Source organism: Mycetomoellerius zeteki, unplaced genomic scaffold (genome assembly GCF_001594055.1).
Source record: "Mycetomoellerius zeteki isolate Tzet28-1 unplaced genomic scaffold, Tzet1.0 scaffold119, whole genome shotgun sequence".
In the NCBI taxonomy this organism is placed as follows: Eukaryota; Metazoa; Arthropoda; class Insecta; order Hymenoptera; family Formicidae; genus Mycetomoellerius; species Mycetomoellerius zeteki.
The window spans coordinates 877,583-890,827 of NW_017256116.1; the positions used below are offsets into that span (position 1 = coordinate 877,583).

At 30.4% G+C, this 13,245-nt stretch overlaps 2 protein-coding genes across 3 annotated transcripts; both read left to right on the top strand.

Annotated features, from left to right (window-relative positions):
- Positions 1-1,043: 1,043 nt before the first annotated feature.
- Positions 1,044-7,762, top strand: LOC108730255 (protein MLP1). 2 transcript variants are annotated; one of them, XM_018459834.1, is made up of 10 exons: positions 1,044-1,300; positions 1,485-1,781; positions 2,040-2,601; positions 2,770-3,004; positions 3,107-3,303; positions 3,394-3,504; positions 4,073-6,964; positions 7,037-7,281; positions 7,368-7,620; positions 7,706-7,762. In XM_018459834.1, the coding sequence occupies exons 2-10, from the start codon at positions 1,702-1,704 to the stop codon at positions 7,760-7,762; spliced, it is 4,632 nt and encodes a 1,543-aa protein (XP_018315336.1). In that variant the 5' UTR covers positions 1,044-1,300; positions 1,485-1,701. The 2 variants fall into 2 exon arrangements, with proteins under 2 accessions (XP_018315336.1, XP_018315342.1); XM_018459840.1 differs by lacking the exon at positions 7,706-7,762 and having other exon boundaries at positions 7,037-7,292; positions 7,368-7,428.
- A 1,270-nt stretch (positions 7,763-9,032) lies between these two features.
- Positions 9,033-12,411, top strand: AsnRS (asparagine--tRNA ligase). Its single transcript, XM_018459852.1, has 10 exons — positions 9,033-9,170; positions 9,571-9,632; positions 10,046-10,453; positions 10,515-10,672; positions 10,763-10,906; positions 11,025-11,173; positions 11,258-11,386; positions 11,477-11,726; positions 11,793-12,056; positions 12,125-12,411. Exons 2-10 carry the CDS (start codon positions 9,611-9,613, stop codon positions 12,254-12,256), a joined length of 1,656 nt encoding a protein of 551 aa, XP_018315354.1. The 5' UTR covers positions 9,033-9,170; positions 9,571-9,610; the 3' UTR covers positions 12,257-12,411.
- The last annotated feature ends 834 nt before the right edge of the window (positions 12,412-13,245 follow it).

Below are 13,245 nucleotides of genomic sequence, written 5' to 3' on the forward strand. Positions count from 1 at the left end.
AAATGTGATACAATGACCTTGAAACTAGGGATACTATGAAATATATGTTATATTGTACTTAAAACTATTATAAATTCCACTACTATAAATTTGCACGAAGAGTACCGTTGATTAAAGATAGATTTTTATCAAGCACAGATGAGTTATATATGAATAAATACAGCCTATGCAAATTGAATTTATGTCAATAAAAAAATAAAATAACATTTTAGACACATATTTCTCATTATTATTTCAATAAACACTCGTGCATGGATGCAATTAAACTATTATTGGATGATATTTAAATATCATTCAAATCTTAATGATTATGATCAGATCTTATATTAGATTAATCTTAAAATGATCAGATAAATATTTATAAATAAAATTATTAACGTTCAACAATAAGAAATAAAAGTAATGACCATAACGATCAAAATAAAATCTTTAAAAGCCGCAGCACAGACTTTTCCTCTCATTCCATGGAAAAGAAGAATTTCGATTTGTTAATTCCCTTATGCACTATGCGTTATGCAAGAGTCTGTGCTACAGCCATAATGGCCATTCTACAATAAGCCATTAGTCATAAATTAGAAGTTAGAAGCAGGAAATTGACCAATCACAGTCTTCAATTTTCAGCTTCTAACTTCTGATTTATGATTAATGGCTTATTATAGAATAGCCATAATGCTTAAATAATTCAATCTGAATTACTATATAATATATAGTAATTATATATATATTATACTATACATATGTATGCACATGCACCATATACCATATTTGTAGTCATTCGAACTGCGCGCCAAATTGGTCTTTCGGACTTATAAACGCAATTAAACTACTAGTAATATCACGAATTAAATTGACAAGCAATTTTTAATAATTTGATGCTCAAGACACTTTAGATATTTTAAATCAGGCGATAAGTTATTAAAGACTTTAGAGATTAATTATTTATTTGATGTTGATTCAAATGGTTGAAAGGTCGAAGCGGTCGAAAGACTCGAAACTCGAAAGTCGAAGCAGGTCACATGGGCCAGGTGAGCCAGGTCATCTAGGTTAGGTTAGGTTAGTATCGCATGCCCGCCATAGTATCTTGTGGCATTGTAAAATTATTGTCATTCATATTCACGTTGATATTATTTTAATATTCTTCTCTCGCACGTCTCCGAGAAATGCTTCATGATCCCACGGACGAAACGCACAGAAAACCACGTCAACTTAGGAACACGCCGCTACAGAAGTATGTTCGACTCGCGTCACTTGCCGTAACTCTTTTTTACGCTGGAGCAATGTACCTTTCCTGGAGAAAAAAGTAAGTTTATATACTTACGTAAATTTTACAGACAAATAAATCTACAATTCATGTTATTTATTTTCTAATCAATTTCAATGTAATATTTATGATGTTTAATCAGTTCATCTAGTGAATGTAAGTGTGAATCTCCTTGAATATATTCTGTTTTAATTTAAATTTAATATGAAATTTTGTTTTGCAGTATCGTTCCGCTGTTAAATGACGAAAATATTATCGAAGAATTCTCAAGAGATGAGAGAGATATGTTACAAGATTACATCGCAATTCCATTTTTGAAAGGTACTATTCAAAAGCTGATTGGTACAGAAGGGACTAAATCGAAAGCAGAAGCTGAATCAGAGGATACACAAGCTAAAGTTGAATAAAACAACAGAACGTCTAAAGTTTATATAACAGTAATGGACGTTGAAAAGAACAGATTCTGTAAACCTAGTAGTTTAGAAGGAAGATTGAGATTAAGGAAAAATGATAAGGAAAGGTATATATTATATGTTAAATATGTTAAATTAATAACTTTTATAGTCTGATTTAATGTAACATATATCTTTCTAATAACATATAATGATAAAAATATATTTGAAGTATAAAACATATCACATGTCTTTATTATTATATTCTTTTTTCCTAAATCAAATGAAATTAAATTTGCATTTTGCAAAGATATTTATTCTTTGTATTAATAAAAGATATTTAAATCATGGGATACCATTATTAACATCAAAATTCTTTTATTCAGTACAGATAACAAGGTTCTTTCTAACAATAATGAATCCAATATGGATGATACTGCTTGTACATCCCAACCTCCACTTGATGACAGTATATTGGATTTTAAATCGCCAAAAAGAATACATTCCATGCAATCGAAAGTTATTAACAGTAATAGATTTCCAGATAAAGCCAAAAAGAAAGTACTCCATTCTAAACCTAAAATTATTATGAATGAAAAAAGATCTAAAAGTGGAAAACCATTACAGAATAAAAAAATTTTTCGTGATGTACAACAACCATTAATTGAATCATCTTTTTTTAAATCTGAAAAGAAAGAAATTGAGTCGCCGCAAAGTTCAACTGCTATGAAAACTGCTTTTGTATGTCCATTGTGTTTAAAAAATCTTAAAGATGAAAATTCACAAGCTATACATATGAAAAGTTGTGCCGCGAAAAATAACGTGTCTACAAAAAAATTAATGGATGCTGTGGAATTGCAAGAACGGCAAGCCGCAGAAAGAAAATCGTTGGGGCTACTCTCCGCTCCTATATTACAAGATAAGAAGAAATCTGTTCCTCGTAAAATAGTAGGTATTTAATTGTTTGGATATCTACAAGATGATGATTTTTAAATTGCCAGATTATTGAAGCTTGATTGGAATTTAATTGAGATAATCTTAGAATTTAATTAAATTGTTGATAAGACAATGATACAAATATTTTTAGACTAACCGATTTAAATAACAATTTTTTAGGCATCGCATGATGACCCTGATCTTCAGCTTGCTTTAGCCCTTTCCAAATCTTTATATGAAAAAGAGGAAATGGAAGAATGGGATGAAGTTCAGATCGTAGCAATATCCTCTAATCCATCAGTGTCAGATAATAATGCAGAATGTCCTCAGAAAGCAACATTGCAAAATTTTGGATTTAGTAGCAGTAGAAATGTGTTACCAACAAACAATTTGCCTATCAGTAAAACTAAGAAAAGTAATTATACATTATATTAATTGATGCAATTGATAAACTTGCAGCTAATAAGAAATATATATTTTAGTTTACGATTTTATTTTTTCTTTTTTCTTTTTTAAGGAAAGCTTATTGAACCAACTATTTTGCAAAGACGTACAGCTGTAGAAAGAGAACGTATTTTAACAGAGAGAATAGCTGAGATACTTATGGGTTATAAAGATTTTACTCAAAGATCTCAGGAAAAAGTAGAAGAATCTAACGACGTTAAAGAGAGGATTGATATAAAGAGTCAATTACTTCAACAATTACGTCAAATTGTAATTATGTATTTTATATAAAAAATTATTTTTCAATCCGAATATCAGCAGACTTTAGAATATTATATACTGTATATTATTATTTTTAAGGAGAATACATTATGGGATAGGACAAAACTAATTCTAACTAAAGATGTATTTTATGTAAAACAACTGTCACCTCAAATAACACCATTAGAAAAGAAAGAGCAGAAATCAAATGTAAGTTATTATTTATTAACACATAAGTTATATTTAAAAAAACATATACAGGGTGTCTCACTTACTCCCAAATTTGTGACCGAAATTTTAATAACATATTTCTGACTTAAAAATAAGACAAAAATTCTAATACCAAAATGTCAAGGCTATAATAATTTTTAGATTAATAGCGGTTAAAGTTAACTAATCACAGAGCTGACATTTCGCGCGCTCAGGGACAGTATATAACACAAGAAGATGTTCATCTCATGTAAGATTGAAGTAATAACATATAATAATGTTGAAATACTTAATTAATCATATTTAAACATAAAAAATAATTATATATGCAACGTACATAACATAAAAATATTACATTAAAAATAATAAATATGTATAACGAATTATTTTAAATATGTGTAACGAATTAATTTAAAAACTATTAAAGCCTCAACATTTTGGTACTAGGCTTTTTGTCTTATTTTTAAGTCTCAGGAATATGTTGCTAAAATTTCGATCACAAATTGTGGGACACCCTATATATAATAATAATAATATATTTAAAAGATAACAGTGTTGTGCTTTATAGGAAGAGAAGGATGTTATAAAACTTATGGAATTAAACAACGAAAGATCTTTAAATAATGAACAAATGCTAGAAATAAAAGAAATACAGGACGTTATAAAAACAACGGACAATAATGAAGAATTAACAATCTCTTCAAATACTGTTAATATATGTTGCAAAGAAATGCAATTCCTTGACGATTTAGCTACAAGTTGGAGAAATATACTAAATGATAGTTCTGCAAGTGATATTATTGTGTTCGTTAGAAATAGCAGATACATATGGACGCATAAGTTGGTTTTCTACACACGTTGCGCAAATATTTTACTCGATGTAATTTCTAATGATACAGAATTCTCTACTGCAAAAGAAAAAATTTGTTGGCTTGATATAGATTATGATGTCGCCATGGCCTTTTTAGAATTTGTTTATTGTGGTGTAATCAATAAATATTCAAAAATACTTGATTCTCAGATAACTTTATCTAGTATTAGAGCTTTAGGAAGAAAATACAAAATATATAATTTATTTGTTTATTTGCGTCAAAAGAAATCTAAATCTGTAGCAGAAGTTAAACATAATTATAATACTTATGAAAAAAGTACAGAAAATGTACATCCAAATATAGAAACAACTTTCAATGTTTCAAAATTAAATAAATCTTTCAATAAATCATCAAATTGTACGCATGATATTGTGAAAAACATTCCATGCTCTCAGAAAACGCTATTACAAGGGAGTGTTAATGATGATTTACACCTTCTTGAAAATAATTACGCATCTGTAAAGAACTTGTGCGTTTTGCAAAACGAAAAAGATACTTCAATGAAATTATCAGAGGAAATGAATTTCAGGAGCAACACATCTGCAAAACGAGAAACTAGTGCATCTCCTGATATGTTTGATGAGACGTTTGTGATGAAGCACAGTGATAAATCCACAGTACACTCTAAAGATTTGGAAGATTCTAATATTCATGTATTATTGAATTTGCTCAAACAAGATGCAGATGTTGATATTTGTAGTCAAAAATTATCAACTGCAAAATCCCAGAACGCAGAATGTTTAGAGTTAGACAAAAGTACGTCTACCTGTTTGAAAAATTTGAAACAAAGCGTAGAAATTGATCCAGATGTCGAATCAAATTCTCTGAAATTTTCTACCGATAATATGCATAAAAATTTTTTAATTGATACTTCCGAAAGTAGTAAATCAAGATGTAGCCAAGATCGCCTTTCGAAAGTAACAAAACAAAAAAGTAATCTCACATTATTTATCGAAGAAATCCAGAAGGAAAATGCGGAATCGGATGCGTTGATAAATGCCACAGAGATGGAATGTTCTGTACAAATATCTCCTATAAAGCATAAGAATCCATTTTGTATAGACAAACACGATAACTCCAATCTTCAATCTTATGATAATGATGTTGAACAATCAGTTGATACAGAGAAAAAACCCGGTAGATTATCTATAATAGAGCAGCGTATGCAGTCATATGCTGCCAAAAATCCAGAATTTTATTCTCGTCTTTCTAATGAAGATGTAGAAGATGTTAAACAGACTAATAATTCCCACATAGATTCTATATTGTCTAAAAAGATAATAGAATCTTCTCATAATAATATATTGAATTGTACACAAAACTTTACTTCGTCAGATGAGAAAAATGTTTTAGAACAAGTCACAACTGTACCAGCAGTATGTTCACAATATACTGAAACAATAAATCGATCGCTTACCGAAACCATCTTTGATATAGAAACGAATGAGGAAGAGATTTCTATGTATTCTAAATACATGAGAGATCACAAGGATAATAGCATAGCAAAGTATCGAAGAGCAATCAATAGAAATAAATCAGATAATAATCTGTCTAATAAAAATACATTATCCGATTCGCATAATGAAGACAGTAATGTCAGTGAGCCTGAAAAAGATGACATTTTGACTCAATCTGTTTTGACACAAAAAGATGTGGATGTAATTATTTCATCAGATTCAGATGTTGAAAGTATATCTTCCTATGTTAGTCACATCTTAGAGAACAATGACTCCAACCGCGAAAATATCATATCTCATTCTCTGCAACAATCTAGAAAAGAAATAGAAAGTAACGAACAGGATACGACAAATGAAAATAACAGTCAATCTTTCGAAATTAACAAATTTTTAAAAGCAATGACGTACTCGGAAGAAGAAAAAGATATTAATAGCGCAAAATCAAATCCGGATAAGTTAAATACTACAGAGATAACGTCTGTGACACAAAAATATAAATTAAATGAATTAAATGATGCTCAGAAAAAGGAATCTATTCCAAGTCCGATTATGGTATCTTCTAGCCCAGATTTTTTAAATAATGAAAGCTGCAGTCCAATTCTACATATGGAAAGCTTGCTCCAAGGTAAACTCTGTACCGAAAATGTATCAGGATTAGAGGCTTGTACATTAAGAAAGTCAGCCAATTTTTCTCTTGATTTTGAAGACGATATATATCTTGCAAATGTTGATATTGATAAATATGAGAAACAACATATTTTGGAGAAGAGTCGATCATTTAACATATCAAGTATGAGAGAATTTAATAATAGTGTACGCAGAAGCAATAATAAAAATAATCATGAAAATATCAAAGGGAAAGATATAGCAGCAAATGATTATGGAAATTTAGATAATAATGTTGCGACTCAAAATTTTACAAGTATTAAGAAATTTAAAAGGAAATCTTTATCTGAGGGACAGATTAACACAAATAGATTACGTAATCAAGGAACAACATCTACAAATATATCCAGACAGTTTCAATGTAATTACATTCAGAACATTGGAAACGCAAAAACGCCTAAAATAACTGATAAAGATGTTACACCTCCGCCTGTTTACAACGATATGAACACTCCTGAATTACATGTAAGTTGATTGAAAATGATAAACTTTTATAATTGAAAATATTTTCTTTTTTAACGAGCGATTAATTTTTAGAAAGAAATGAAGAAATACGGATTAAAGGTACAAAAACGTAGTAGAGCTGTAAAATTATTAACGCACATTTATAATGAACTTCATCCTTTAGTACCTGAGAAAACTATAAAACAGCAGGTCACTGAAATTTCGAGCGACGAAGATGAGGAACCTCCACCGAAGAAACGAAACGTGGATGATAACAGTTTGGAAAAATCAAGCAATTCAGAAGACAGTGAAAATGAATTGCCTTGTTCTCAATATAGGTAAATCTAATGTAAATATTGATTAATCTTTTTAACATAATATGACATTTTATAGATATAATAAAAAAATAACATATCTATTACAGTAATGATAGTGTAAGTCCTACAAAAGAAACACTCAACAAAGAAATGGAATTTTATGAAACCGAGTCATCATCGGTACTGGAGAATTCATCGAATATTACAGAAGCCTTTATGAAACTAATCAATATTAATAAAGATTTACATAATAAAATATTACAATATGAACCAGTGAATATTGATCATTTGCGTTGTATGTTGCAAACACATGGATTTAAATGCAAGTTGCCTAATCTCATGAGCTTTCTAGATCAACAGGTGGGTTTTTTTTTGTTTTAACTTATATATATATATATAAAACTATGTGTAAAAAATATATAAATAATACAGATTTTTATTTTAGTGTATTACATTTTATTCACCAGAACAGAACGCCAAGAGAACTCACAGAAAAGCATAGTTCATCGATATTTATATAATTTCCTTATAATTAACAAATTTGTATATAAAATATTTGTAATTAATAAACATTAATATAATGTATATTTGAGATAGAAAATCATTTATATTTTAAAATTGATAAGAACAAAGGACTCTTAATTCAAATAAACAATAAATATATAAAAGGGCATGTAAGAGTCAAAATTTAAAATTTTATATTAAAAATTGATAAAGTATATTACATATAATAAATACTATTATATTCTATAATCGATTGAAAATATATACATACAAAATTACATGTTTCGATCGGCCTTATGATTAAGCTCTCTTCAGATATACAATAATAAAAAACGCAGTGATGTTATCAAGAAAAGATCGTAGTATTAAACTTAGAATTCATTGTATACGTAATACGAGAGATCAGTTGGAAAAGGAACGGAAATTGTTCGTCAAAAGGCGAGCTGTTTTTTTTATTATTGTATATCTGAAGAAGGCTTAATCGTAAGGCCGATCGAAACATGTAATTTTGTATGTATATATTTTCAATCGATTATATATAAAATACAATAGTATTTATTATTAAAATTTATACTTCTTTTTTTAACTTCTGAAGAGTTTTCAAATACATAACATTCGTATAATAAATGAATGAAACAAAAGACTTTCGAAAGAATGAAGAACTTGTAATTCAGACTTTTTAAAAATAATTTTGCGTTCTCTCCTAAATTCAAAAAAATTTCGTAGCTTACGCTTATTCTGTTGAAGGCTAGCTGCTAGCGTTTATTGGTAACACCAATTTTGTGAGATGTAAATTGACTACTGCTGACACAAATGATACATGACACATGTCATAACACGTGACATAAGTGTTAATAACATCGCTGTAAAATAAAAACGCGCCATTCTTGGGTAAAGTCAAGGATGACGTGGACAAAGCAATTAAAATGTTGATCCTAAGGTACGTTTAAATGCGGAATATGTCAAATGCGGAATATTTGAAATTTGCGCTTGTTTTAACTATTACATATGGCGGATTTAGACAACCAATCAAAAATCATTACTTCAGTGACGTAATAGGAACCGTGATATTTCATGTGTAGAGCGGCAAGGTTTTTCAAGCCTGTTGATTGGCTGTAGGACAGAGAGATTCTCGGACCTTTCTGTTCTGCAGCCAATCAACAGGCTTAAAAAGTTCGTCTTACGATACATGAAATATTATGAGCTAACTTGCATCACTTGCATCCTTTTAGCTTGCAGACGGCTTGTCACTTGCCAGTTGTCGACAATTGGTCGACGATCGACAGTTGTTGATGATTGTTGACTGTCGTTTGCAGTATTCTAGTTTTTCACGTTGCTATTTGCAGAACCATTATTTCAGAAAGTTTGTAGTACGTTGCATTTTGTTGCATTTATATTGAATAAAGGTATTTATCGTCAAGGAAACGAGTTTTTATTTTATAAAATATAATCATAAATTTGAAATATGTTATCATTTATAAATTTAGGCCCGTATTCATAGTCAAGTTTGAAAGTCCAGCTACAATAGAGTTTTAGGCCGTAACAGTAGTCGTAAGCGAAATGAACCATTTCCATTTCGGTACTGTCTACGGCTTACGGCACACTAGCTTTACATTTAGATTAGAATAGTGTACAACAGTTGTAATGTATACTGAATACACCCCAGTTCTGTCAGTGAAAAACGCTATTAATTAGTTAATTACAATATTTTATAATTAAGTCTATATTTTTAAATATTACATATGGCTGCTGATAGCATAATATATTATAAAATTATAATTCAATAATATATAACATTTTTTGTAGGCTCTTCAGTGATATACTTCTATCAAATAATTTTATCAATATGTCAGAGAAAGTGTTATCAGGTGAGTTGCATCAGACTGATGTAATAAACCTTGCTTTCCAGCAAGGACACAGTCAGACACTGTGTAACACAGTGAGTCGTTCCATCTTTGTTTAACATTGGCAAACAACAAGGATAAAACGACTCACTGTGTTACACAGTGTCTGACTATGTTCTTGCTGGAAAGCAAGCAATGGTAGCTGTGTTCAGTTGTACACATAATATGCATGAGGTGTCGTATTTAATTCTGCGAACAATGATAAAATGATATCATGTGCACATTATATGTGCAATGGATCACAGCCAGTGATAACTGCAGCAAAACATGATAATAAGAATATGAATGATAGTATAAAGCTATATATGGTTAATTTTTTATGTATATCATAATATTAACAGTATAATGAAATAAGTATCCAATAAATATTTTACAAGGTATCTATACATCAGAAAAGCATGGTAATGACGAGACAGGAGATGGTTCAGAAAGTAACCCCTTTAAAACTATCTTAAGAGCGATGCGTCATGCCAATAAGGAACCTTTTCCAATCATCTATCAGGACTCTCGTGAAAATGACAAAAAATATGAACCAGCATCTAAGTCTCAGTTAAAAAAAATACAAAAGATTTGGGTTAGAGAACATTATAAGAAAGACGAGAAGGAGAAGAAATTATTGGAAGATGAAGAAAAGAGATTGAAAAATCTTGAAGAAGCTAAATCAATTATTATAGAAGAGGATAAAACTCTACCAGAAGCAAAAGAAATCAAGATAAGACAAGCTGTTGATCACAGAGATCAAAGAGTCAAGTTATATGGATGGGTGCATAGACTAAGACGGCAAGGTATACGATATAATTGAATTTATTTCTATCGTGATAATTTATTGAACAATTTCTACTATAGGCAAAGCTCTCATGTTCATTACATTGCGAGATGGAACAGGTTTTCTGCAGTGTGTACTGACTGATAAACTTTGTCAAATGTACAATGCCTTGATTCTTGCCACGGAAGCTGCTATTCAACTGTTTGGAATCTTGAAAGCTGTTCCTGAAGGGAAAAATGTACATTTGATATTTAATTAATACATAATATATAAATCATTTATGTATTGTTTATTTGGATATGTTTATACATTATTTATTTAATTTCAGGCACCTGGTGGTCACGAATTATCCGTTGATTATTGGGAACTTGTTGGACCGTCACCTCCTGGTGGTGTCGATTCAATCTTGAACGAAGAAGCTCTTCCTGATGTACAATTGGACAACAGGCATATAATGATTCGAGGCGAAAATGTATAATAGAATTTTAATGCTCTTGTATAGAGAGCTTTTAATATAATCTTTATTAAATTTTAATCAATATTCATTCTGCAATTAGATCTTTGATATATTATCAGTTTTTTTTTTTCAGACATCAAGAATCTTAATCATGAGATCTGTATTAACGCAAGCAGTCAGAGATCATTATAAGAATCGTGGTTATTGCGAGGTAACTCCTCCAACTTTGGTGCAAACCCAAGTAGAAGGTGGTTCAACTCTCTTCAAATTAGATTATTTTGGGTATGTATAATAAATAAAATGAATTATTAACCCCCCCCCCCCCACCGTGCAGTGTACGAGTCAATTGACTAATATTGTTTTCAGGGAAACTGCTTTTCTTACTCAGAGTTCTCAATTATATCTTGAAACGTGCATTCCAGCGATGGGAGATGTATATTGCATTGCCCAATCGTATCGGGCAGAGCAATCGAGAACACGTCGCCACCTTGCTGAGTTTGTATACAAATATTTCTTTGTATTAAAGAAATTAAAATAGATACTTACTCTCTTTTTGTAACTATTTTTTAAATATCGAATTTTTAGATATACGCATATCGAAGCAGAATGTCCATTTATTACATTTGATGATCTACTTGATCGATTAGAAGATTTAATTTGCGATGTAGTTGAGCGAGTTCTGAAATCGCCTCTCGGTCATCTTGTCAAAGAATTGAATCCGAACTTTCAAATACCTAAGAAGCCTTTCAAACGAATGAATTACAGTGATGCAATTGAATATCTGAGAGAAAACAATATCACAAAAGAAGATGGCAGCTTTTATGAGTTTGGAGAAGTATGAATTAAGGTCTGTTACATTATCTTTCTAGACAAAATATATAGTTGTTATCGTCTTTTATAGGACATTCCAGAAATGCCAGAAAGGAAAATGACTGACGCTATCAATGAGCCAATAATGCTTTGTCGTTTTCCCGCTGAAATTAAATCGTTTTACATGCAACGTTGCAAGGATGATAAACGCTTAACAGAGTCTGTCGACGTACTTCTACCAAACGTGGGTGAAATTGTGGGCGGTTCAATGCGTACCTGGGATTACAAGGAGTTGATGGAGGGTTACAAACGTGAAAACATTGATCCGACTCCATACTACTGGTATACAGACCAGGTAAATATGAAGAAAATAAATTCTAAACTGTATTTGGAATAACAAATCGAGCAATTGTTACTTTATAGCGGAAATATGGATCTTGTCCTCATGGCGGTTATGGATTGGGATTAGAACGACTTTTGTGCTGGCTGTTGAATAGGTATCACATACGTGAGGTATGCTTATATCCGCGTTTCCTGGAGCGTTGTCGTCCGTGAAAGAATATCGATATATATGAGAATATCATTATTAAGTCGATGTGCACATTACAATAGAGATATGGTGACGATTACGATACGTGGCCCCTCAAAATTAAAGTTCTTTTTGAAAGTATTTTTAATAAGAAACACGGGAAAAATAGTAAAAAAATTCTATAATCAATATTTAATTTGATAATCATAATTCAATTTCATGATCAATTTGATAATAACTTTTTAATAAACAATGATTATCCATTAAAAGGACTCTTCCACATGAGCCTGAAAGACCTTCAACAGGTTTAGGTGGCTTTCACCTTCGACTCTCATCCCTCCCCCCTGTAAAGGAATGCACGATCTCATTCTCCACTCACCTCCCCACTCCTTCCTGCTATGGGGCGCACGATTTTCTACGCGAAGTGAAGTCCACCCCATTTTTCCGTTTAATTGTTAGTTATTTTGGAATCTAATGGTTGGAGAATTTTTTTACTATTTTTCTCGTATTCCTCACTAGAAATGCTTCTGAAACTCACTTTTATTTTGAGGAGCCACGGTTATCGTAATCGTACCGAGATATGTTCTACTTTTTCCTATTACAATATAAACTACAGTACTGTGTTGTATTCAAAAATATTTTATGAATAATATCAATTATAACGAAAAAAACTTACGGAAAATCACTTAAATAAAAGAATTATGTATAATCAAAATATATTCCGAATATCCATTATTCTCCATCCTTATGCAAAATACCATGTATTATTGTAATCTTAACAATAATACAATATTTGTATAACGAATAATACATATGTTGTTAAAAGCTGGATATTTCTGATACTTATAATTTGCACATATTTATTGTATAATCGAGTATACAATGCCATCGACTGTGTATATATATACAGCGGTTCAAATAAAAATTCACATAAAACATTACATAATCATATGTATATGCATTGTATAAATACTGGCTTTGTTTTTATATAGAAAGTTTCATAATATTCCATAAC

Coding starts and splice junctions, on each gene's coding strand:
- AsnRS (XM_018459852.1), top strand. CDS start 9,611: ATGTCAGAGAAAGTGTTATCAG. Junction 9,633..10,045: donor GTCAGAGAAAGTGTTATCAG/GTGAGTTGCATC, acceptor ATATTTTACAAG/GTATCTATACATCAGAAAAG. Junction 10,673..10,762: donor CTGTTCCTGAAGGGAAAAAT/GTACATTTGATA, acceptor ATTTAATTTCAG/GCACCTGGTGGTCACGAATT.
- LOC108730255 (XM_018459834.1), top strand. CDS start 1,702: ATGGACGTTGAAAAGAACAGATTCTGTAAACCTAGTAGTTTAGAAGGA. Junction 6,965..7,036: donor TGAACACTCCTGAATTACAT/GTAAGTTGATTG, acceptor ATTAATTTTTAG/AAAGAAATGAAGAAATACGG. Junction 7,621..7,705: donor TGAGCTTTCTAGATCAACAG/GTGGGTTTTTTT, acceptor TTTTTATTTTAG/TGTATTACATTTTATTCACC.